Source organism: Aquila chrysaetos, chromosome Z (genome assembly GCF_900496995.4).
Source record: "Aquila chrysaetos chrysaetos chromosome Z, bAquChr1.4, whole genome shotgun sequence".
Lineage (NCBI taxonomy): Eukaryota > Metazoa > Chordata > Aves > Accipitriformes > Accipitridae > Aquila > Aquila chrysaetos.
Window position 1 is genome coordinate 29,176,782 of NC_044030.1, and position 24,129 is coordinate 29,200,910.

Below are 24,129 nucleotides of genomic sequence, written 5' to 3' on the forward strand. Positions count from 1 at the left end.
CATCTATTATCAGGAAACTGGTTTTGTAAATTAAAGGTGAAAGCTTTCTTTTTTAAATGATGGAACTCTCTTCCTGTCAAGCCTAGTTCAATTATTAAAATAATTATTTCAAAAGGAGTGTGAAAATTATGGAATATCTTTATATAACTCTAGATGGTTTTTACTTGGAGGGGAGTTGCCTTAGCAAGCTGCAACTGCAGACAGGTAGCTAACTGTAACTTGGGAAGTGTTGCTATACAGAATTCCACAGAATGGAAGTGGAGATCAGTAGCAAAATATAAGTGGTCCCATTCTATTCAGAATGCTAGGGAGGGAAGTGGGACAAGTGAGGAAAGCAATTGAGAATTGCTGCTGGGAGTAGATTGGAAAGAAGATCAAACTCTACAGAACTGGTAGAAAAGAAGAAGAGATTAAGATTAATGTAGTGATAATCTAAACAGCGACATTGATGATAACTACAAGAGATCTTTGAAAATTTGTGTCACTTTACAAGTGCAGTAAAGCCATTCACTTCTCTTTGATGTCTGGTGTAATCTTCCATGGCTGTCATTCTGGAGTGACAGTCTTGATAACAATTAAATATAGGCTGAGGTAGGGGTGCTGCCATCATTACATTAAAAAGGTAAGAGAAGCAGTGGATCAGGACTGGATTTACAAAAATACACAGGCCTCATGGATACTGCTTTGTATTGTTTTATGGAAACACTATGACTTGCAAAAGTTGTGGAAAGCCTGTACTATTCTCAGCAGTAGGAGGGCTGGAGAAGGGATTGATCATAAACCTTTGATTTTACGCACTGGTCAGCATTGTGGTAAGGAATTGTAGCTGTCCTTACTCCTGTGACTATCTGCGAAGGTGAATTATTTCTGAAGTGTGTGAAAGGAATGGCCAATTTGCCATGCTCCCACACTCCTTTCCAGTGTTGTATCTATTCATCTGTCTGGTAGATGAGCAGAAAACTTTCCTGTGCTGCAGGTGTTGAGCCTGAAGTTCTGTTTTGCTACAGGTGGAAAAGTGAGTCTCTTGTATTTTCACGGTTGAATAACTGGCTGCATTGTTTGGACTTTCCTTGCCTATTTCAGCAACCTCTGAAGCTATAAATCAGTACTAGAACCAAGCATGACGGAAATTGTAGACTAGCATAAACATTATTATCTATTCTTTTTGCTTGATATTCTGATTTCTGTGTAATAATTACAGTAGAGTCTACTCTCCAGCTTCTTGTTTACTTGAAATCACTACTCTGGAATATTTTTAAGTAGCTTAAGGTAAAATACTACAGGTACTGTTCACCTGGACAGCAAGTGAGTGTAGACACAACTTTATAACTACTCTGAGAAGCTGACTCTTAAGTCAAGCAAAGCATCTTTGTGTAGTGTTCTTGAAAGCATTCTGCTGCAAACCTGAATATGAATACATTCTAGTTAGATAGTAATAAGAAAGCTTAATCAGCAAAAGGAGTTTTACCTGAACTGCAAGATGAGCTCCAGGTAAAACAGGGACTGCAGAAGTGAAACATTGGTGCTAATTGAATAACAATCTGATTTCCCATCTCTTTGCTCTTCTGATGTTTCCTGGAGAGCAAGGTATGGAAGGCTTGAGCTAACCTTCCTTCTCTGTAGGTAAAAAGGGATGTGCTGAGTGGAGCTTAACTGGAAAGTAGCTGGCTGGAATGTATTGTACTCCTGTTTTTGCAGGAAGCAGAAAGCAGCTGCTTACACCGAAGACTTTCACTGTTCTTCACACACTTGAAAGCTGATGTTAACAGAAGATAGTAATTTTAGTGGGTTTTATTTGCTTTGTGAAGTGAATAGTCTGTGGACCACAAAAGATAGTTAAGTAAAGACTAAAGACTTTGTCAACAGGCTTCAATTTACTATATAAATTCATACCTTCCATAGGAGGTAAAAAAGGTGAATTGAAAGCTGTGACTTTAGGTTCTTGCTTTCAAGAAATCTAAGTGTGAATTAAAACATATTCCCCAAGCATATTAGCAGAATTACTCCCATGCGCTGGCTTCTTTTTGGTAGAAGTTTAATTTAATTTTATTTTGGTAGATAATAAAAATGTGTGTATATAGCAAGAGAGAGCATATACATAAAACTACACATATGTAGATACATACTTGTATGTTAGTGCACAGGAATTCTCAGATCAACAAAAGTACTTGAATGGTAAAGGAAACTGTTGGTAGAACTTACTGTGGATAAAGCAAGCTCTTCACTTCTGTTAACAGTAATCTTCTCTGGTTAGTAAGTTGCTATTTTATCAGGAATGATGTCTTACAGAATTAAGCATACTAAAGCATGCGAAGGTATCCTGATCCAAGTTAAAAGCATCCTTTCACTTCTTTTTGGAAGAGTTCAGATTGAATATGTATCAAAACACAAGTGTTTTTTGTATAGAAACCTTTCCAACTAAAAGAAGAAATAAATTCATGATACCGCTGTCATTGTGCGTATGGTCTCTAGTTTAGCTTTGGGACTCCTGCTGAGTTCATCCAGGTCCCAGTCTTTGTGTAACCTAATTGGCTGGCAAATACCTGTTCCACATGTTTTAGATTCACTTCCACCATTCTGAGAGTTTCAAAATTCTAGTTGATGTGAGCTTTTCTCATTCCTCAAGACAGAGCGAAGTTTTGTGATACAGGCAGTGTATACACCAGACCTATCCAGATGTGGCTCCTTGTGGGGTTTTTTGATTAAATTCCATTTAATACTTTTTTGCTGGTGACCTACAAGGAGCTTCTGGTAGAGACATCATCATGTTGTCCCTGGAACTGCATGTGGAAGGATGGTCACATTGCACAACAGAGGAGTTAACCCTTGGGGAACCACTGATACTTCCTGCCTGTGAACGATTCCTGGAACTTTTTTGCGCTCTTAAGATGTGTGACTTGTGGCTCTCAAATAAAGACTTGCAGTGTGGTTCATAGGGTCATGAAAGTTTGTTGATGATCAGCGTAGTTTTGATACCTTTGCTTTGGGGAAAGTTTATAGAAGTGGCAGCAAATCATAGTCTGCAGGAGTGGAAATATAATGCATCTCTTTGAGTTGTTAGCCCGTATCAGGAAAATTCAATTGAGTTAATGTGCAGTAGCTGAGGACAGGAAATAACACTTGGTAGCCTGAACTTCATACTCTTTGTTCCTTCTGCTTTCTACTGGCAGTGATAATGAAGATAAATCTTCCTTATGCATCTAAATCAAATTAAATAGTTAAGATTTCTTTAAAAATAAAACTGAAAAACACTTATATAGCATTTGCGTAAAGAGGCTTATTTGTGAACTTCCAATTTTAAGAGTTGGGCAGTTAGTGTCTCTTACTTCTGCACATTTTGAATGGGCTCTTCGTATTCAAATGCTTGTCTTCCTTCAACTTCTGGTTTATTTTGAAAACAAACAAACAAACAAAACCCAAAACCAAACAATCCACTGTTATCTCAGACGCTTTTCAAAGACCCTGCAGAAAGTAATCTTTTTTTTTTTTTTTTTAGTGTGTTGAACTTTGTTTTGCTCAAATTGGTACTCTCTTTCCTGCTGTTCTTAAAAACAAAGATTCTTAAGGCAGCTTAACCTAATGAATGCGCTTGAAATCAGTGGTGATAAATTATCTGCTCTTGGATCCATTGTTAACCTAGACCTTCCACAGGAGTCTAAATGCTCAGTCAGTTCTTTTACTATGTGACTTGTGTAGCTTTCCATCTTAGGATTTGTCTTCTTAGTGCCTTGTGTAAATGAGCAGACTTTGTTCCTCATTGCGTGATCCTGTCAGGGGCACCTTGTTTTAAGGGGTAAGCTAGTGAAGCAAAACTTAAAGACTATTGAAAAGAACTAATGACTCTATAACAGGATACTTGCTTTTTTAGTCTGTTTCAGTGATCTGTCTTTTTAAGCCTGTCATCTCCCCAAAGCATTCTCCAGTTTGATTGAATAGGTATTTGTTTATTAATTATTATTATTAATAGGTAGTTATTGGGGGGTTGGAAAAAAAAGGTAAAAACAAACATGAAAAATTATCTCCTTGAGTACTTTCATTAAGCTATATTGCTTTGCTGGCAAAGTAGTTTGTAAATAAATATTGCATTCGGGCATAAATTTGTCTTGAATATGTAGGAAGTATCCAGATACAGCGTTTATAAAAAAGAACAGACAAATTACTTCAGTGCATCAAACTTCCTTACCAAATCAGATTTGACGTGTGCTGCTGTACAAATGCAACTACTTGACTCAAGGGCGAGGGCTGAGAGAGGTTTCTTGACTACATATCCTGGAAGGTGCTCTTTATAGACTTCACACCTCAGTTTGTCAACTTGCATGAAACTATACTTTTTCATGTAGAAATCCCATCCTGAGAACATGCTACTCATTTTTAGTATATACTGTGGCTTGCCTGCTACTGCAGGTTATTATTGACAGCTAACTTTATCATCGTTGCTGTGGATTGTTTGCATGACAGAGAAATAGTCTCGCTCCAACAGTACTGAAGAGATGATCATTATTGCTTTATCCATCATGTTTGTTTCTATTTCCATAGCCTTATGATGCCCCACTGTTTTTTACAGTCTTGGGTATTGCTGTCCTTGTTTAGTTTTGGGTTTTGGTTGGGGTGGGGGTTTTTTTTTGTTGGTTTGGTTTTTTGTTTTTTGGGGTTTTTTTTTCAGTTGAACAAAGTACAGTGAATGTTATGTAAGGTTTCCTATTCAGGAACACCTCTAAACAGATAATTCTATTTTGATTTTACTGGGGGTTTTTTGGTTGGGTTTTTTTCTGTTTTTGAGTAAGTAGTATATATAATTTGCTTGGAGCCAGGGGAGGGAAGAAGGCTTATGTGACACATTCTTAGAAGAGGGACTTAAAAAGCAGGAATTCCATTATGAGTAATGGAGTTAATTGCCTAAAAGAGTACAAGTGGTCTTCAACAGTTCATGTTAGCAAATATTGTATTTCTGTATACATTACATTAACACCACCTCTATTCTGTAGCTTAACTTGCTTTGCCCTGTTGTTTCCATCTACGCTTCCTTATCTAGTCGTGGTGGTGTTTATAATTTCTGTTGGCATTTTGTTCCTTGGAAGCCCATTCATCAGTGAAAAAGGTAAGGGGAAAAAAACAAGTTAGGCCACAAAATAGAGTTGGTAAGCAGAGGTCAGCGGTACAAGTCTAGAGAAAAGGGAAGTCATAATGTGGCATGGTGGAATAGGATAAATTTGACAAACACAGGTGACTGAGAATGAAGTGTTGGATGCTGACTTTCTCTGATTATGTTTAAGCTATGTATGACTTTTCTACTGGAAGAGTTGAACAAGGAAAGTAGGCTCCAGCTCTGGATTGTCCTGCAGAGAGACTGTCTTGACTATATTCAGAAGGGGTAAGGGAGAAACAGGAGGATCCTAATTTATGCTAGCTGCCTGAAAATATTGGAGATTTTCTCTTACTTTTGAGTATTAATCAGGCTTTTTTGGAAGAAGGAGAAAAGAGGATACAGATGCACAGGCAAAAGCCTGGTTAAGTTGTACCTAAACCATCTCTCTTACTCTATTCCAGGTGTCCACAGCATGGTGGGTATGGTGTCCACTTTTGCCTTTTGTTGAACTGTTTCCAGTAAAAGCATCTTAAGCAAAGGCAATGACCCTGGCCTGTACAGGAAGAGAAAGTGGCAAGAAATAATGCACTTTGCCGTACATTTTCTGTAAGGGGAATTCTGAAAAGCAGGGGACCAGAATTGCTGTTCCTGAGGTAATACTCATGTAACAGCATTAGACAGCAGGTGACAGGTAATTGTGACAGTATTCCAATCCTTGGTTGAGGAAATATTTAATGTTCCTTGCATCCTACCCCTAGAGATATGATACCAGAATCTTGGTAATTAGTAGTGCCAGTTCAGGTGATTCATTTTGTGGAGGTCAGTGGTAATGCTACTTTGCATTAATGGGCATTACTCATTGCAAGAAAAGTTAGTCAAATTATGGACTGTAGCTAGACTACATCAGATAATACTTAAAGCTCTTCAGCTAGAGAAGGAATTGGTTATAGACTATGCCTCAAAAAATGAGGGGAAAATTGAAGAACTCCATAGGCAAAGGTCAAAAAGAAAGTGACCAAGGGTCTTATTATTACTTCACAACTATTATCTCCCTGAATTTATGTTTTAACATATTTATTACAGAACTTAGGTTCTGTTTCTTTAATGCAGATTAACTGTCTTGCTATCAAACAGGGGGTTTTGTCTTTAATGCAGCAACTGTTTTAAAATTCAAATTTTAATACAGTGTGAAATGCTCTCACTTACCATTTGGTTTGCAATGGTAGCTTCCATTGATTATTTATAGAAAATATACATGTTTTCTTCTTAGATTCTATCTCCTTTTCTGCTTCAAGGAATATTAAACCATTTCTGGAATTCTGCTGATACAATTTGTTAAAATAAGAGATTGCTTGTCTTCAAGCTCTGAAAAACTTGTAGACCTCTCAAGCTGATTATGATTGGTTTTGCCTTCTTATAGCTGGCTATTAGGGTATCCATTTCAGCAGATCAAGAAAATGTCATCTGAGCTACTAGAAATCTGTATGAAACTTCTGTATCCTGTATGTCTTTTCCTATGAACTTCAAAAACTCAAACAGTTACATTTTAAAAACTCTGGCAAACAAGCTGTCTAAATTTCCAGTGGTGCAGGTAGACACCACAGTGTAATAGGAGTTCTGCGTGCTGTTGCCCTTTTTCTTAGTCACGTCAGCAGTGCCATACTCCATGGGAAAGGGGAGAAGGTATTACACCATGTAGCAGTTTAAGCACTTGGAAAAAAGACTTGCAGTATGTCATGATGCAGTGTGGAATGTTTGTGTCCTAAAATTGAAAACTACCAAAAAATCCTTTTTCATTTCAAATCTTTTTTTTTTTTTTTCCCCTAATTTCTGTATTGATTTCCACTGTTTTATACCTTAGTTTCAGGACAGCAGTCTTAAGAAATACTGCCTGTTCACTCCTGCTTGTTTGTTCCACTTCTTAATCAGCCCTTTAGAATGTTTGTGAAAACAGAGGCTGTTAAAAAGCTGAATCTGTTCCCTCTATGGGTAGTGCTGACACCACAGGGGGATTGAAGAGGGCAGCAATAACAATGTCAGAAAAAGGTATTCTTGTAGAACCCTCACCAGCAGGTGAATATACTGGTGAGGACTGAAAAGTGTTTTGAAAGTGCAGTAACTCATACTACTACTCCTACCATTATTCGAATTGTGTGAAAATTGCTGAAACTCAGAGCAAAGGTAGGAGCAGTTAAAGGGAAACTTCTAAGTTCCTTGTTCCTGAGTTCCCCCTTGAGATGGCAGAAGTAAATTTTCCTGAATGCATGTGCGTGTGTAAATGTGTGTACCTTTTCTTAAATAATTCCATCTTTTCTCTTAGGGTTAGCATCTAGTATATGAGGATTTAATCTGAATTACTGCTCATGTGGAAGAGGGTCATAGGTAGTCCCGTGAAAAGGATTACAGATTTATGTTCATTTTTAATAGCCAAGGCTTGCTTAATGTGTCTGGGTTAGAGAGAAGGGAAGCCTTCTCTCCATTATGTTGTTTTTTTTTATCCCTTAGTGCAGTGGTCTCCAAAATTTTTGTTTGCACACTCCTACCAATAAAAAATATTTGAGCATGCAGCTCCAATGTATGTGTATGTCACTTATAAATTATATACATGTACTGCTGTACTAATAGCTACATTATAAAACATGCACAAAAAAAAGAAATTTTCAAAGGGTGACATAAAGGTTAAATAATATTTGAAAATATTTTACTTTGTTAATGGCAAAACGCCCCTTTTCACTCACTAAAATTATGAATATTTTTATTTATTAAAATCTTGGTTCAACGCTTTGTGATATAGTAGTTTGAAGGTATGGTTCTAAGTTCAGTTAATTTTGGTTCTTGGTTTTAATGGCTGGCATAGCTGAAAAACATAACTTGCAGAGATAAACAGAACCAAATGGAAGAAGTGCATCATTAACTGTGCTTACTAAATCATGATACTAATTTTTTCAATCCCATCAACTAATTATGCAAGGGTTTTTCTTAAAATTTGGCTTAAAAGTTGGTAATTTTCCATCTGCCGTAGTGTCAATCATTTCTTGCAAATTAATCAGAAGGGGTTGCAGTTTCATGTTTTCAACAAATGGGTTCAAAACCCACTGAAGCTTTTTGGAAGGTTTTTAAAACAGGTTAGAAATTTCTATCTCCCATTTTTTAAGTGTACAGGTATAAAAGCTTTTACAGGTGACACGCATTGTTTTGGGCAATAAAATCACATAATGATTGAAACCTTTCCAAACATCTGTTTTCAAAATGCTCTCTCCATAGTGTAAGTTTCTTTTGGAAAGCAGTTGCTTTCTCATTGTTAAAATGTCACCTTCACCTGGAAGGGATACACTAAGTGTGCTTTGTTTTTTTGGTGGCCTTTTTTTGTTGTTGGTTTTTGTTGTTTTTTTTTTTGTTTGGATTTTTGGGGGGGGGGGGGGTTTGGTTTGGGTTTTTTGTGTGGGGTTTTTTTTTGTTGTTTTTTTTTTTTTTTCCCCAAAATACCTGCAAGGTAGCATACTGCTGGTGACCAGTAGTTTTCACAGAAAAGGTCAGCAAATTTGGAACACTTGTCTTGTTTGGTTGTTTTTTTTTTGTTTTTTTTTTTTTTTAAAAAAAAGCCCCCCAGACCCCACCAAAAACTAATCTTCAAAGTCAACAATGCTTTTAAGCAGAGAACCTCTCTTGGTACAAAAGATTTTTATGGTCATTCCCCATCTCGTTACAAAGTAATGTAAAAAATTTTTCTATTTAATAGTCTTGTTTTCACAAAATCAACCACACTGGTGACATCCTTTCACACTTTGTACAATTCTGGCTCCAGATTCTTTGCTGCAATAGCTTGCTTATGGTTGATGTAGTGGATTAATTTCATGTGTGGTGTTATCTCTATCACCCTTACTAGAATCTGATTTTTATTCCAGTCAAAGCAGCCACTCCGTCAGTGCTTACTCTTGCACAGTTTTTCCATAAAACTATTTTTTTTTTAATTAAAGTAGTCATTTACCATTAAGAGCATATCTTTTCTAGTACATCTTTCCTTCAGTGGCTCACGAAGGAGTAGTTCTTCGTGCATTTCATCATTGAAACAGAATCTAGCAAATACTGTAAACTGGGACATGTTAGAAGCATCTGTACTTTGATCAAACCATAGAGCAAACCTCCTACGTTGCATGATTTGTTCTAATACTTGTTTCTTCAAATCTTCACCAATGTTTTCTGTATGTCTTTCAACAGTGTTTGCTAACAAAGGCACTTCAGTTTGTCACTATTGTTTTCTATGAATTATTTTAGCCATTTTTACAGCAGCAAGAAGTAAGTTCTCAAATGGCATGTGGCATTTTTGTCCCTTACTCTTAGGAAAAAGAACCTTGAAAGAGCCTTCTAAACATTTATCATTAAATCTAGTAAAATTTTGTGAAGTACAGGATGAGTATTGCATGACGCATGACTTGAAACACTGCTGGAAAAAACAGAGGTTTGTCTTTGTGTTCTGGATGGTTAGTTTTCACATGTCTTGCTGATTGTGATGGCTTCATACTATTGTTAATTAATATCTCAAGGCACAATATACATTCAGTGCAAGGTTAATTGTTAACAATAGTGGATGTAAATAGGTATTTCAAATTGTGTTGATAATTCTGATTTTTTTTTTTTTTTGGTCCAACCTCTTGTCAGATGCAATCAGATTGTCATTGGTTTTTTACCTTGCAGTGTGGCTGATGAAGAGCTTGCACAGGAGTGGAAGTGTCAGCTCTGCCATTTTCTGGTTGCTTGTGCTCACAGCCTTAGTGTTAATCTTCAGTCCACCCTTTCTTTGCAGGAATCTTTTTAAACCACTGTGCCATTTTGTGAGGGTTAGTTTGGTTAAAACTAAGTAATATAATCCATAAATTCACTTAACCAGGCAGAAGCAAACTGCAGTATGTCACAGTGAACAGAAAGGGAATGAAGGAGTTACTGCGCCACTGTCACCCCTCTGCATTGTGGAGCGCGTATTTCCTCCAGGACACCTCACCTACCATATGTTGCGCATGACCCTCAGACATAGAGGCTGAGTGAGATTGCCAGTGTCAATCCATATAGTAAACGTTTGTAAAGCTGAATTTGTGGTTTGGTTTAGTTGTGTTTTTCTGTGTTGTTGGTTTGTTCTGGTTTTGGGGTTTTTTTGTTGTTGGTTGGTTGGTTTGGGGTGTTTTTGTTTTGGGGGGGTTGATTAAAAATAAATCTAAATAGAAGTTCCAATAGTTTCTTCATATACCCCCATGGGTTGACTTGTGCAACTCCTTGGTGCGTGCACCTCTCTTTGGAGACCACTGTCTTCCTGTGCCAGGAGTTTTGTCTTGGCAAGGAAGTGTGGTGAGGCTGGGGGGGGGGGGGGGGGGGGGGGGGGCGGGCGCTGCTTCTCTTTCATGAACACCTTAGGGCAAATACTGCAGCTAAAAGATCCGGCTCCTTAGAGGATTGTAAAGCCTTTAGTTAATCCTGGCACTCGTCACATCAGTTAGCAGAAGTGTGGGTTGTCTTTCTCATCAGGGAGGCTGGCTTTCAGAGGTACATTTCTCAATTAAGTCCTGAGGCAGGACGACTCTGGGTCCTGCTCATGTGATAATGAGAAGCAATGACTCATTGTTAAACTTTGTCTAGGTCAGCACTACATGTGAAACAAAAGCAAAAAGCCAAGTACAGGTAATGTCCCAGTGATTTTATACCTGCAGAGGTAAAGTGCTAGACACGGTTGGTCTCTGGATGTTTAATTGATACTGTGTAGCAGACTGCTAGTATATGCTGAATAGAAGTTGAAACTGAAAACTACTGCTGCAGCAGTTTTTCAGTAAGACTTCATTTTCAGTACCCCATTTTTTCATTACGGACACTGCTTAAGAGACATGGCTAGAAAATGCCACAGAAACATTTTACTTTTCCTTTTCTTGTGAGCACAAAGGTAGTTCTCTATTATCCTCTTTATGTAACACTTCTTCCTTTGTTCCAAGCAAGACTTTGCATATTTTGGTGGCTTTCTTGATTTTTAGAAAAAGCTAGATAGGTCTATGTTTTTACTTTATTGCTGCTGCTTTCTTACAAATATTATTTAAAAAACAAATAAGGTGCTCCTTTATACCAGAAGTTGATCGGTAGTCTGGCAAGTTGGTAGTCTGGTCTGATGCTGCTCTAAAACTATTTCCTGTAAGACATGAATAAAACCAAGAAGAAAACCAGTTAGTAATCAAGTATATTCTTTCTTTCTGTCTGCCTTGTAGATACTTACATTTAGAGACAATTAAGAAGTAAGTCTTAGGCTGAAAATTTCCATTCAATTTCTGTTTGAATAGGTGGCTAGTCCTGTTAGGCAATAGAGGTTTTTTTCTGTGGTGTTGATACAAAAAGGTTTTAACTGCTGGCATTTCCAGATAGCTTGGTTAGGGAATGAGGTTGGGGGTTTTTTGTTTGTTTGGGTTTTTGTTTTGGTTTGTTTTTTTTCTTTCCTACTTTAAGAGAAAATTTCTGTGAGAGCAGAGGTAGTGACTTTGATAGAGGGAATGGCTGAACTAAGTTCCTTTTTCTTCAGCCTTTTCATGATGACTCCTGTGTTAGTGGAAAATCACTTGGAATTAGGTAGTAGTAAGATTTTATTTTAAAAAATAAGAATAAAAAATCAGTATCATAGTTTGAAATGATGATATATTAGTGTTAAGCGTTGGGAAAGAAGATACCATTAGAAATGCTTGACCAAACTTTTTTTTTTAAGTACAGGAAAAGCAAGGACACAGTCTGCACCCAGAAGTGTGTGATATTTTGATCTTGGCATAAGTATGTTCTCTTTTGATCTTTGAGGTCAGTGACTTACGTGATAAAAAGAAAAATACCAATTTTCTCTCTAATTTTGAAAATACTTTTTTTTGTGCTGAAAACAGAGCATTTAACCTGTAGCTCTTAGTGTATGGTGTGTGTCTTGCCTCAGGTTCCCCATCACTGTTACTGTTGGTTCAAATCCTTTAAACTTCTCAGAGGAAAGTAAGTCCTTTGATGTACGGACTGTTGCAGCTGTTGGGGATTTATAGGTACTACATGTCCCTCAGTGCTGCTCAGTACTGTCTCAATCTGCAGTGTGTCTTTATTGCATATGTTTATGCAGAACTTACTCATGTATTATCCCATTTCCTACCTCCTCTACAAACAAGAGCTTTAGGCTTCTGGGTTATAGTACTGTGTTTGTAGAGGTTGTACTTTCAAGTCAATGGTCTGCTGAAGCTCAGGCTGAAACATCATATGAAAGGACACAATGAAATAAACATGCATTCATCGGCTCTGAGGACTAGCAGTTACTTGTCCTGTGAACAAGAGTTCTTCACAGTTCAGTAGAAATGCAGTTGTATCTGTTAATCTTGCCTGTTTTTTTGTATGTGCTGTAGTTGCATCAAGACCTCTGGGAGTATGTGGTGCACATGAGGAAGTATACAAGCAGAAACTCAAGTGTAGTTTCACACATCTGTATTAATTTGGATGATTAGAGTTGAAGTAAGCTCTGCCTAACATGGACTAGTCTTGTGTGCTCGAACTCCTGTGGTGCCTTTTGCTAGTTAATTTTGAACTCCTTTTAAGCATGTATGAGTACTGCCATAGCATCTTAAGATTTCATAAATGTTTTAGCAAGTCCTTGCTCTTTCCCTAGTTTTAAAATTACCTGCTGCTACTCAGTTTGTCTTTTCCCATTTCCTTGTGCTGATGTAACACTGGGATAAGAAAGCGTAGTAAGACATTATTGATGCTATGGCCTTTAAAATGTATTTTTCTGTTTTTCTCTGTTCTATGTACCAATTAGCTGCTAGTCTACAGTTAATTTCTTTTCTTTCTCTCCCCATCCCTTTTACTTCTACCTGCAGGCTTGTTTTGTAGTCTTGCGTTTATTAGTAATGTGGTCGAATATTGACTTTAAGATTTTTACTCCTGTCAGATGTTACTGTTAGTTGATACACAATTGCGTTGCATTAGTCTGTTCTTGTCCAAATCAGGCCAATTTATTGTGAGAAGCAGGGTTTATGAAATAGCTCTTACTTTGCTGGTCCTGCTCATAAGCCTAATGGGAATTAATTCCCAGGCTCACTCCCAGCTTTGTGGAGAGTTAGCTGGCAAGCTAAGGAGTCTGTGTTGTCTGAATATTGAATATTGTATGATCCACATCTGTTGACAAGTACTTAGCTGAGACCTTAGATGATAGATAACTCATCGCTTCATTAAAAAAAAAAACATTTGGAATTAGTTGGGTTTTTTACATCCAACTCCAGAGCAGCTAGCATTGTCTACTACACTTTTTTTCCTATCTCAGTCTGTTTGTTTTTGAACTTACCACTTAATTCCTGTGTTGAAGAACATTAAACAACTTAAAATTTCCCATCAAGTGTGAATCTAACTGATGTGATTTTTGCTTACTTATCTAAGTAAACTGGAATTATCCCCGCCCCCCCCCTCGCCCCCTTTGGTCTCTCCACCATTCTTTCCTGTAGCTGGTTTACGTGTTTCTCATAATGTTTGCAAGTTGTTTGACCAAGATGGCTTATTCCAGTGTCAGTTTCCCCTATGCTACCTTAGAAAAGAGGTACTTTGTTTTGGTTGCCTCTGGCTCTATGTGCAACTGAACCTATGGTTAGCACTGTATTAGTGTGTATGAAATATTTTACTGCAGAAATATTTAAGCTAACTTAATTAGCATCCGTTTGGCTTAGTGTTTTTCATCTTTTTTAGGTTAGGTAATCTGTGTTATTATTGCCCTCTATGAGCATGCCTTGTCCTGCATAGAAGTATTTGATTCCCTTCCCCTCCTCCAAGGTTATGTAGGATTTACATGGTTTTGGTAGCTTTTTGTCACTGGGACCTGGCTGGCTGGTATTTACTTGTGCCTCAAGGTTTCTCCATGCTGAATTTTCTTCTATTTCTCTTCATTTATAGTTAGTGCTGAATTCCACAGTCCCCCAACATTTACTTGATGGCACTTCTCTGTGCTGAGAAATGCTGTTGTTTTCTAATGGTCTGATTTACCCAGCATTAAAAGTACGGCAACATTTGTGTACAAGAACACTATTGCGATTCTCATCTCTTTGGAAGATCATCATGGAGTGGCATTAATTTCTGGTAAACAGTTTAAACTCCGGTCATATTCTGTAGCGGGTGCCCTGCTTTCTTTAGCAAATGAGGTTAGTGTTATAGCACCATGCCTGAAGTAAGCCTTTGATGACAGAAATAGGAAGTTTGGGAGCAGCCTTGTTGCTTCCCATTTTTCCTCTCAGCAGGTGCAAGGAAACCCAGCAGCAGTGTGTTTCTCCATGTCTCCCCCTTCAGAACAAGGAAGCTTCACCATGGTCTTGTTTTTTTTCTTTGTTTTTTTCAAAGCTGACAGTTGCAGATGGCTGAGTGAGGTGCAGTCTACAGGAGTCTGTTTATAAATAGCTTCATTTCTTCTTTACTGATATGGTTTTGTTGGTGTTAGGAAAAGCAGAAAGAGGAGCGATTTTGCTTTGGTTTGTGGTTTTAAAATGTTGTCAATTAAGTATGTTTTAGGGCAGAAGATGATCAATCTGCCCTCTCCGCCCCCACCCCACCTCCAGCTCACTGTCAGCCAGATGAATTGTGCTGGTAGAGATCGGCTAGGTTTTGATATCAGCTTTTGTTTTTATCATTTTTGGTTCTGGCTGCATGTTTACTTTGATTTTTTTTAAGTGTTTGCAGTCAATGTGTACATAATTTGAAATTATTTTGCTCTGTGGTGATGTGATTCTGATGTTTTTTCTCATATCTTTGAAATACGGTCGGATTGACCTAATGAGGAATCTTATGAAAATTTTAACTTGGCTACTTCATGAAGTTGTAGAAAATCAAATGTTTCCAAATTTTTTGAATGGTCATAAAATAAATACTTATCTTCAATTATTGTGCTTTCTAAGTATGTTAAATGTGGTGTAAAATGAACATACAGGTGAAATAATCTGGCAGCTCAAGTGTATGCCAAGGAAAGTGCCTTGGCACAAGTCATAGCATCGGTGACAAATTCAGAGTTGTCTGCATGGGGAATTTGGTGCTGTTTTTTTAACAGAAAAACAGGGTCTGCATAGCTTTTTTTGTTAGATAGTGCTTCTAAATTTTTTTTTTTTTTTAAGGAGTACTGCTGATCTATAAAGATTGAAAACTTTTATATTTTAGTTGGACAGGTCTTTGTGGAGTAGCCTTAACTGTTAAGAGCTGTGTATGTATATGTGGGGTTTGATGGAGCTAAACAAGGATTTTGGAGGGGGTGGGGCTGGAAAGTTTGTGTGGGTAAGAAACATTTCTACCACTTTTATTTCCCTTGCTTGACTCCTCCATATTAATTTGACTGTTCTTGCTTTATCTTGCTTTTTTTAGGCTTCACAAAGAGTATCTGATGACACTCTTAATTCTCATTTGTTGTTTATTTTTAACTTTATTCATCTCAACTTATTCAATTGACTGTATCCATCTATGTGCTACCCATTTGTGTGGTCTAACTTAACAGTTGATTTATAGGTGAAGCTAAGGTGACTTTCTTCTTTTAATCCTGTTACCTTGGCAATTGTATAATATCCTACTAACTTCTCATTGCAGCCGATCAGATGACGATTCTGGGTCAGCATCAGGTTCTGGATCTGGTTCAAGCTCTGGAAGCAGTAGTGATGGAAGCAGCAGCCAGTCAGGCAGCAGTGACTCTGACTCTGGTTCAGAGTCAGGAACTCAGTCAGAATCAGAGTCTGACACATCTAGAGAGAAGAAACAAATTCAAGCTAAACCACCAAAAGTTGATGGGTCTGAGGTAAACAAAACACATATATGAATCCTTTGTGGGGGAAAAAAATTATTAAAAAAAAAAAAAGAAGTCTTTCTGTGCAGTTAGTTTCAAGAGCAGTTTTAATTAAAAAAAACAAGCCAAAAAGAGGTAATGTGGTTTTAATTTTAACATGGTTGGTTAGTGAATGCATGTGCTTAGCTGTCTTAAACATCAGGCTAAGCTTCTCATGGATAAGTACTTGAATTGATGCTTTCAAAATTCTTACATTTGTAAGTATTTTGAGTTAAATGCTTACTTAAATTTCATCATGCAGAAGCATTCACTAATTTACTGGAATTTATGAAAGACAAAGGCACACTTAATGTTATTTCTGAAATTCTATTTTTTACATTGTTTCTCTAATGCTTAGTTTACTTGTATCAATGAATGATTGTAATGAAAATTTCAAGCATATGTACAGTTGGCTTTCTTCATTAGTAAGTTGGCTAAATTCAGGAAAAAGTGGTGTTTAGAAATCTCTTGAATCCAGTGGGCCAAAATTACCTGCACTCTCCTGTGTTACATCGACTTAACTGGGGTGGTAGATCATATTTATGAAAGGAGTCGTATATTAGTTACCACAGGGATTGAAGATTGTTAAGGATTCTATTATATTTTTGGTCATGTACTTCAGTATTACTGTATGAAGCAAAAATGTATCAGCTAAGTGGTCTGAAAAGATTGAAAATTTACTTTATAAATGTTTAAAAATTTTCTTTATAAAAGTTTAAAAACTTACTTTATAAATGTTGTACCGTAACAACACCTACACATAGATTGTTAAAGGTGCTGTAGAAATTGTCCTGGCAATTATTATATAGCATTCTGTTCTGCAGAAATCTTACTACTTTAAAAAGCTGTCTGATATTATTAGTGCATGCAGTATTTTGTAGTGAATTTTTTTAATTGATAAAATCAAGATCAGTTTTAATAGGGATGCTACTCAGGAAAAGTAATACGTGGTAAACTGGAGACTATCAGTATGTTTAACTGACTGTTGCATCTCCATTCCTGTTCAGTTTTGGAAGTCTAGTCCAAGTATACTTGCTGTGCAAAGATCAGCAGTGCTCAAGAAGCAACAGCAACAACAAAAGGCAGCCTCATCAGACAGTGGCTCAGAAGAGGTGAATAACATAATTTAGTTTTTTAAAATGTAAACATGCCCATCTCATTGTCTCATATGTTAGAATAAAATTTATGTAGAGCCAAGTTATATTTAAGTGTGTGTAAAAATCTGGTTTTAGTCAATAAAAGTAACATTCAAATAACTGACATTTTTATAAGGAAAAGTAAACTTATCCCTAGTTACTTGTTTTCAAGTGAGTTGTGCCAAAATTATAGCAACCTTGATTATGTGATATTTTTAGGTAAATACTCTGTGATGTATAGGCAGTTAATACTGTCCAAAAACAATACTTGCATTGTATTTTTGGTTTCTTGAGTTTTGTAAAGACAGTTTAAAATGCTAAAAGATTTTTTCAACTTTCTTCTATATAAAGGTAGCTGCTGTGGTTTTCAAAAATTCCGTATGGAGTAGAAAACTACATTTTTGCAAATTTTGTAACAGTTACTACAAGAGAATTCTTGTATTGTAAGAATTCTGGGTACTATAAAACCTAAACCACAGGCTAAAGAAATGTTGACTTTGTGCAGTGAGAACATCTTTTAAGGACACTAGTGACTATGAAGTGGAATTTATTTATAAAGCAGACTTTTTCTCCTTCATTACAAGAACTATGCAGTGCAGTCACACTCATTTGGTTGGATTTCTGTCTTTGTCTGGTTTAGCAGCTCATCATTAAAACCTAAACATGTTAATTTACAGCTGTTGTTAAGTATTATCTTTCAGAGAGATGTTTTTCAGGATAAAACTTAATCTAAATCTAAACTTAATCCCGATGAGATTGAGATTGGTTTTAGGAAAATCTAAGAGGGTTCCTGTTTTTTCTTTGAGCATAGAGAAAGAAGAAACATGCCATTCTCAAAATTTTGTTAAACTGGTGTTTAAATGTGAAAGAATGTGGAAGGTGAGAAAGCTCCTGAGTGTAGGAGATTTTCTTAGGGTTTTGATAGAACCATCATTTTGATTAACTTGGGGCAGCTTAAACCACAACTTATTTATGTAGGCACAATGGTTATTTTTTAAGATGGGTTTTTTTGTGATGTTCTCTAGAGCTGTGCTGGCACAATGTATTCATAGATGGATAAATACAATAGTAGTCTTTATCTCATTCTGCATTAACAGCTACACTGTGGGGGATGAAAAGGGTAAAACACGAATAATATGCCTCCAACTTGAAAGTAGGAATGGATTTATCTTTTAAATGTTAGAAGTACTTAATCCTTTTTGTGATAATGACTTGGGTTTTTTTTCTTCACCTGTAGGACTCATCAAGTAGTGAAGATTCTGCAGATGACTCATCTAGTGAAACCAAGAAGAAAAAACATAAAGAGTAAGATATTTTCATAAGTAATACCACAATTTTTTGTCAGTGACATATGCTTATAATTTATGCTTCATTTCTCCACACTTGAAATGCTTAAGTTCCCTTTTTAATTCATCTTGATATTGCATTTCCAATTTTGATAAAAATTTTGGAATTTTAAAATAAACTCTCAAAGGAATGTCTATATCACATTAATTTCTGAGCAAAAGAGTCTGCAGTATTGTTCAAAAACATTTATCAGTGCTTTTATTTTTAAAATACTTTGTTGCAGTTTATTTTTGAGCTGAAGGCCCTCCCTGAAAATTTTGTAGAAATGGGAAACTACTTAAGTAGGTTGTCTCACAACAAATTTAATTTAGAATCCCTTAGTTAATGCCAAATTATTTTTATTTGTTTTCTGGGTTTTTTGGTGTTTTTTTTTTCCTCCGGACGTGTTTAAAAGTTATTATAGTTCTAACAGTAATTAACTTTACTGACTAGCAAAGAATTTAAAATGCAAATAAGCTCGTTCTAAATGATAGATCAAAGAGTTTGTGAAAAGGATTATATGTTGTTATTGTAGCAGTGAGAGGCAGTGACCTCTTTTTCTATGAATGGTGTGTAGAAATTGAACTGTTCTATCATTCCTCTCCTTCCAATTCATGATTCACCTCAATGTTCAGGGTTGCCAGTATAACATCTTAAAAAATGGTAGTTAAAAAAAAAGGGGGGGGGCGGCACAAAAAAAGTGCTAACTATGCAAAATGGTACTTTCCTAGCAGTGAGCTGTTATTCAGTCTTTTGTTAGTTAAGAATTTGATTGTGTCTAATAGCATACTCTGTTACAGGAAAAAATTAAGTTTAGGAACCCGTAACCAAATCACTTCATATATCCAGTGTTTTTGTCCTATGGCTCTTCTGAATAAGTATGTCTGCAGTTGTTATCTGACGTGCAGATGGGAGATATCTCAATACAACTTGGTACATGATCAAGCCTTAGAAGATGGTGCTTTATATCTGTTTTTTATATTTCCAGAGAAATACAGGTCATGGATTTATGTTGTTATTTTATTATTTAACTATTTGCAGAAAAAGTATTTTAATAAGACATTCTGTACCATTGGCCATGTGCCATCTGTACAATAGGCACATGCATGTATTTGTCTTGAATGACTGGAACAATGGGAATGTAATTTCCTCCAGGACCCAATGTCCTGGAAGACAGGAAAGGAGAGAGGGATCAAAGCACTGATTCCTAAGCTTCCTGACTGGAAATTTAAGGAAGAGATTTCTTGGTAATATTCCAGCTTTGATGAACATTACTACTGCTCTGGCACCTTGGTCAAGTAGACCTAAACCTGATGTTAGTATAAAGATTTAGCAACATTTCAATAATGTATACCACCTCTGTTTCATGAAGCTGTTAAGATTAAATTTGCCTGTATAAAGTCAGAGTTTGAAGCAAGATACTGTTCATCAGTGGGTAGATCTTTCCTGTTGCAAAGTAGAAGATCTCAGTTAAGCAGGAGCAAGGAGGTCCTGCTGCTCAGTCACAAGTGTCTTACTCATAGTATCTTGCCTGGTTATGAAGCACTGATGTAGGAGCTCAGTGGGAGCTTTTGGGAGTCAGTGCAACTCACAGGTTACTGCAATTCAGGTTTTTCTGGGTGTTTCTCAGATCTGCCTCTGTTTTTTGATTCCTGTGCCAAAGTTGCTGGTTCTTCACATGGGCCACGGGGACCATATGCATTAGACAATACAGGACTCTTCAGAGTATAACATAACAGGGCTTTATGATTTGAGCATGTGTAAGTTCTGATAAATATGTATCTTTCCAGTTAGACTTGTTAAGTGCTTTGTTTTCTTGATGACATGTTGACTCACTTCTTCATGCTGAAATTTATATAGAAATCCAGATTTTTGTTTTATTTTGGTTTTTAAATCTACCTCTTGATAACAGAAAACTTAATCCAACTCCCTTTGAAGCTATTGGGCATTTTTACTTTTCTATTATTCATTGATGACAATTTTCTGTCTTATCAGCTGAAATAACTGTTACGAGATTTTTATTTCTCTGAAGAATGTTGAGATTACAGCAGATACCCTGTGGATGAATGCCTGATTTAAAAAAACAAACAAACAACAACAATGTAAATTACTCTTTTGTCATTCGATATGTACAGTGAAGACTGGCAAATGTCGGGATCAGGGTCAGTATCAGGAACTGGTTCCGATTCTGAATCAGAGGAAGATAGGGAGAAAAGCAGTTGTGAAGACAGTGAATCTGACTATGAGCCAAAAAACAAGGTCAAAAGCCGGAAACCTCCAAGCAGGTAAGAAGTCACGCATTTGGATACTCTGGTACTATTTCTAATAAGCAGCTGAGTATTTACTACCATTGTACATGCAAATGAGAACGTTAATGCTTATTAAAGAAAAATGAAGTTTATTTAAAGGTACATGAGATGTTAATATACTAATGCTTTCTAGTGAATACCTTTTCCTATCTTCTGTAACTGAAAGTGGAGTAACTGAGCATTGATGAAGTACATGTATTCAGAAAGCAATACAGAAGATTTATAGTTGTTCCTGTTGAAACATCATTGTTGTGTCATGTCTTCAAGAATTAAGCCAAAAAGTGGGAAAAAGAGTGCAGGACTGAAAAAGAGGCAACTTGATTCGTCAGATGATGATGAAGAGGAAGAGGAGGAGGATGATGATTATGATAAGAGAGGATCTCGTCGCCAGGCAACAGTCAACATTAGTTACAAAGAAGCTGAAGAAACCAAGACAGATTCTGATGATTTGCTGGAAGTTTGTGGAGAAGATGTCCCACAAACTGAAGAAGATGAATTTGAAACTATAGAGAAGTTCATGGATAGTCGAGTTGGTCGAAAAGGAGGTATGTTTGGTTTTTGTTTTTTTTTTTTTCTGTCCATGTTCTTAAGATCCTGGAGTGCATTGTGGTGCAACTTCAGCAAATGTTCTCAGCTGTAGGTCACCTGTGAGGTTTATAAACAGCAATAATTTTAAAGTTACCAAAAAGTCATCTTGTTCTGTCTTTCATAAGGAGGTTCCTTTTTAAAATCCCTTCTAAGTGTTGCAAAGTAAAATGTAGAAGAATTGCATACCTAAGTAGAACATAAAAATTAAGTGGAAGATAGCTTCATATTGCATAAATGCATACCATATTGTTACGTCACTGTACAGTTTAGTGATACTTGATCAGTATAAATTATATACAGTGGAGTGGAGAAAGTGGACTAGATAGGAGAACTGACTAGTAACCTGAACCCTGAAAGATGATGTTTGCAAGGCTGAACCACTGAGGTTATGATTTCAGTTATTGCTGTACAAATTGTCTCAATACAGTGCAATGTGTGGAATGACCACAAAATGCATCTAAAATTCAGTGGTGCACTTGCATGTGAACTCTTAAAAGTATTTTGTGAATAGTGGTAGGCATGCCATATTTCCAGCAATAATGGGATGCGTTGTCTAGCAGTTCTGCTTATGTGTTTTGAGTTTGCAAATTAGGATTCTAATTATAAAAACAAACACACACCAAAAAAAACCCCAAACCCTGGGCCCCTTGCACTTCAGAGTTACCTACCTTTCTCCATTAGTCATACCCAATCTCTAAAGTTTCTGACCCATGCCAGAACATCAATTTGTTCTTCCTCTCAGCTTTCTTCTCCCATGCTGTCCCAAATTCTTGTGTATCCTGCTCCAAGGCATAGTGTTAACTGCTGTGGTCAAAGCTTCTTACATTCTTCCTGCCCAGATGATGTTGCTGCTTGTGCTGTCTTTTGCTGTTGCCACTGTCTGTGGCTTTATGTGGCCCCTGTACCTTGCTAGGCTCATTTCCTTACATGTCTGTCCTCACTGAAAGAGCCTGTTTCGTGCTGTATTATGCTTCAGCTGTGATCCAGACTGTATTTAATTAAAAATTTTCCCAGGTAAGATAACAAAGGCAGAAGAAGTAGTAAAACATGTTTAGGAAGAAATAGATTTATAGTATGCTTAGTAGGTCATTGATGTCTCAAGGCTGACCAAGCATAATGTCAGATGTCTTTTGTACACTCAGGGATGAGAGTAATATAATAGAAGACAAGAAGCAGCATTAGTGGAGTGTTCCCTGGTGATCACTTTAAAAAGTAGGAATGCAAAGAAAATTCTCATGGGAAAGATAAGCTATTGTAGGTTAGGTACAGAAGTTTTTGTTGCTTTTTTGATTCTTTTGACTACTTGTGCATGTGTGAACGTATCTATGCTGTAATTGTTTGAATAAGAGTAAAGACATGAGAGCTGTAGATACTAGTGAAATATATACACATCTAAAGGCATTACTGGTTAACTTACAATAATGCATACTTAATTAAGGCTTATGATGCGGTTTCTTTCACAGCCACAGGTGCTGCAACCACCATCTATGCAGTTGAGGCAGATGGTGACCCAAATGCTGGGTTTGAAAAGTCAAAGGAGGCAGGAGAAATACAGTATCTTATTAAATGGAAAGGTTGGTCACACATCCATAACACTTGGGAAACTGAGGAAACACTGAAGCAACAAAATGTTAAAGGAATGAAGAAACTGGACAACTATAAGAAAAAGGATCAGGAAACAAAACGATGGTGAATATTTTTATGTAGCCTTCCACAATATTTATTTTGTAACAAGGTAGATGTTCTATTGTGTTTCTGAGACCTGTTACCTCTTCTTGAGGGTGTAATTTCAAGTGTCTATGCAACAGGAAGACAAAAACCTTAAAAGTTGAAGCCTTCTTAACATGTTGCTGTGAGATGATCTTCTGAACCTGGTTTTAGTGTGCGTGTGTGTTAAATTGTACCTTTTACTAATTTTGTTGTTACGCTTTGATCAGAGTTCTTCCAGAATCGCTGCAGAGATTAATGTTTTCTTCGTGTATTAGCCATTTCAGATTACTTTGAAGAATTCCGTTTTCTTGGCTCAAACCTCAGGCTCAAGCCTGAGAACAAAAACCTGAAGAAGTCCATACATTTTGAAGTCACCTTTTTGGTGTTCAGTTTTATTAGTATGTTTAATATAATCAATGAATACTAGTGGGATTATTAGCAACTTAATCATAAGATGGATTCTTACAGTGAGCCACCCTGAATACTGTTCCATGAAAATACCCTGTGAAGTACACTGTTTATTGTTGAGAATAGGTATTCTGAATTAACTGCATGACTAGTACCACCTGTAGCTGTAGTAGTTGTGTCTTTTGTTAAGCATTCTCAGTCATTAATTATGAGCCACCTAGGCCAGATGCAACAGTTTTGTAGTAGGAATTTCTAAGTTGTCCTTTCAAAGAAGCTCTCTAAGCAACATTCCTGTGATGCTTACATTCAGAGCTTTAGAGTTGCCAAATTTTCTTAGTTTTAGAACTACATAGTGTAACAAGTGTTGTAAATTAATTCCCATTACAGGCTGAAAAATGCTTCTCCAGAAGATGTGGAATATTACAACTGCCAGCAGGAGCTTACAGATGATCTACATAAACAGTATCAGATAGTGGAAAGAATAATTGGTATGTTACAAACGTGTGGACAGAAAACAGTGTTGAGAATTCTGTATGTTCACTGCTTATATGTTGCATTTGTAGCTAAGAAATTTAGAATATCAGTATCACTAACTTTTTAGTCCAAAACTTCAGGTAAAGAAAAAAGTTGTCATACTGTCTGTGCTATGAAGCTAGCTTATGTTGTCTTATTACCTAAAATTAATGTGTTCATAAGATAAGTAAAATGCTGATTAGATATCTCTGGTGCATTTCTTCA

At 36.6% G+C, this 24,129-nt stretch overlaps 1 protein-coding gene across 5 annotated transcripts in view; it reads left to right on the forward strand.

Annotated features, from left to right (window-relative positions):
• The window catches only part of CHD1 (chromodomain helicase DNA binding protein 1), a 55,746-nt gene that overhangs the window by 4,361 nt on the left and 27,256 nt on the right, over window positions 1–24,129 (forward strand). For all 5 annotated transcript variants that reach the window (XM_030003756.2, XM_030003754.2, XM_041121058.1 and 2 more), the window contains exons 3-9: window positions 15,683–15,887; window positions 16,922–17,026; window positions 18,288–18,355; window positions 20,512–20,661; window positions 20,953–21,230; window positions 22,737–22,962; window positions 23,779–23,879. In XM_030003756.2, the coding sequence (XP_029859616.1) occupies window positions 15,683–15,887; window positions 16,922–17,026; window positions 18,288–18,355; window positions 20,512–20,661; window positions 20,953–21,230; window positions 22,737–22,962; window positions 23,779–23,879 (1,133 nt within the window). The remainder of the gene's footprint in view (window positions 1–15,682; window positions 15,888–16,921; window positions 17,027–18,287; window positions 18,356–20,511; window positions 20,662–20,952; window positions 21,231–22,736; window positions 22,963–23,778; window positions 23,880–24,129) is intronic.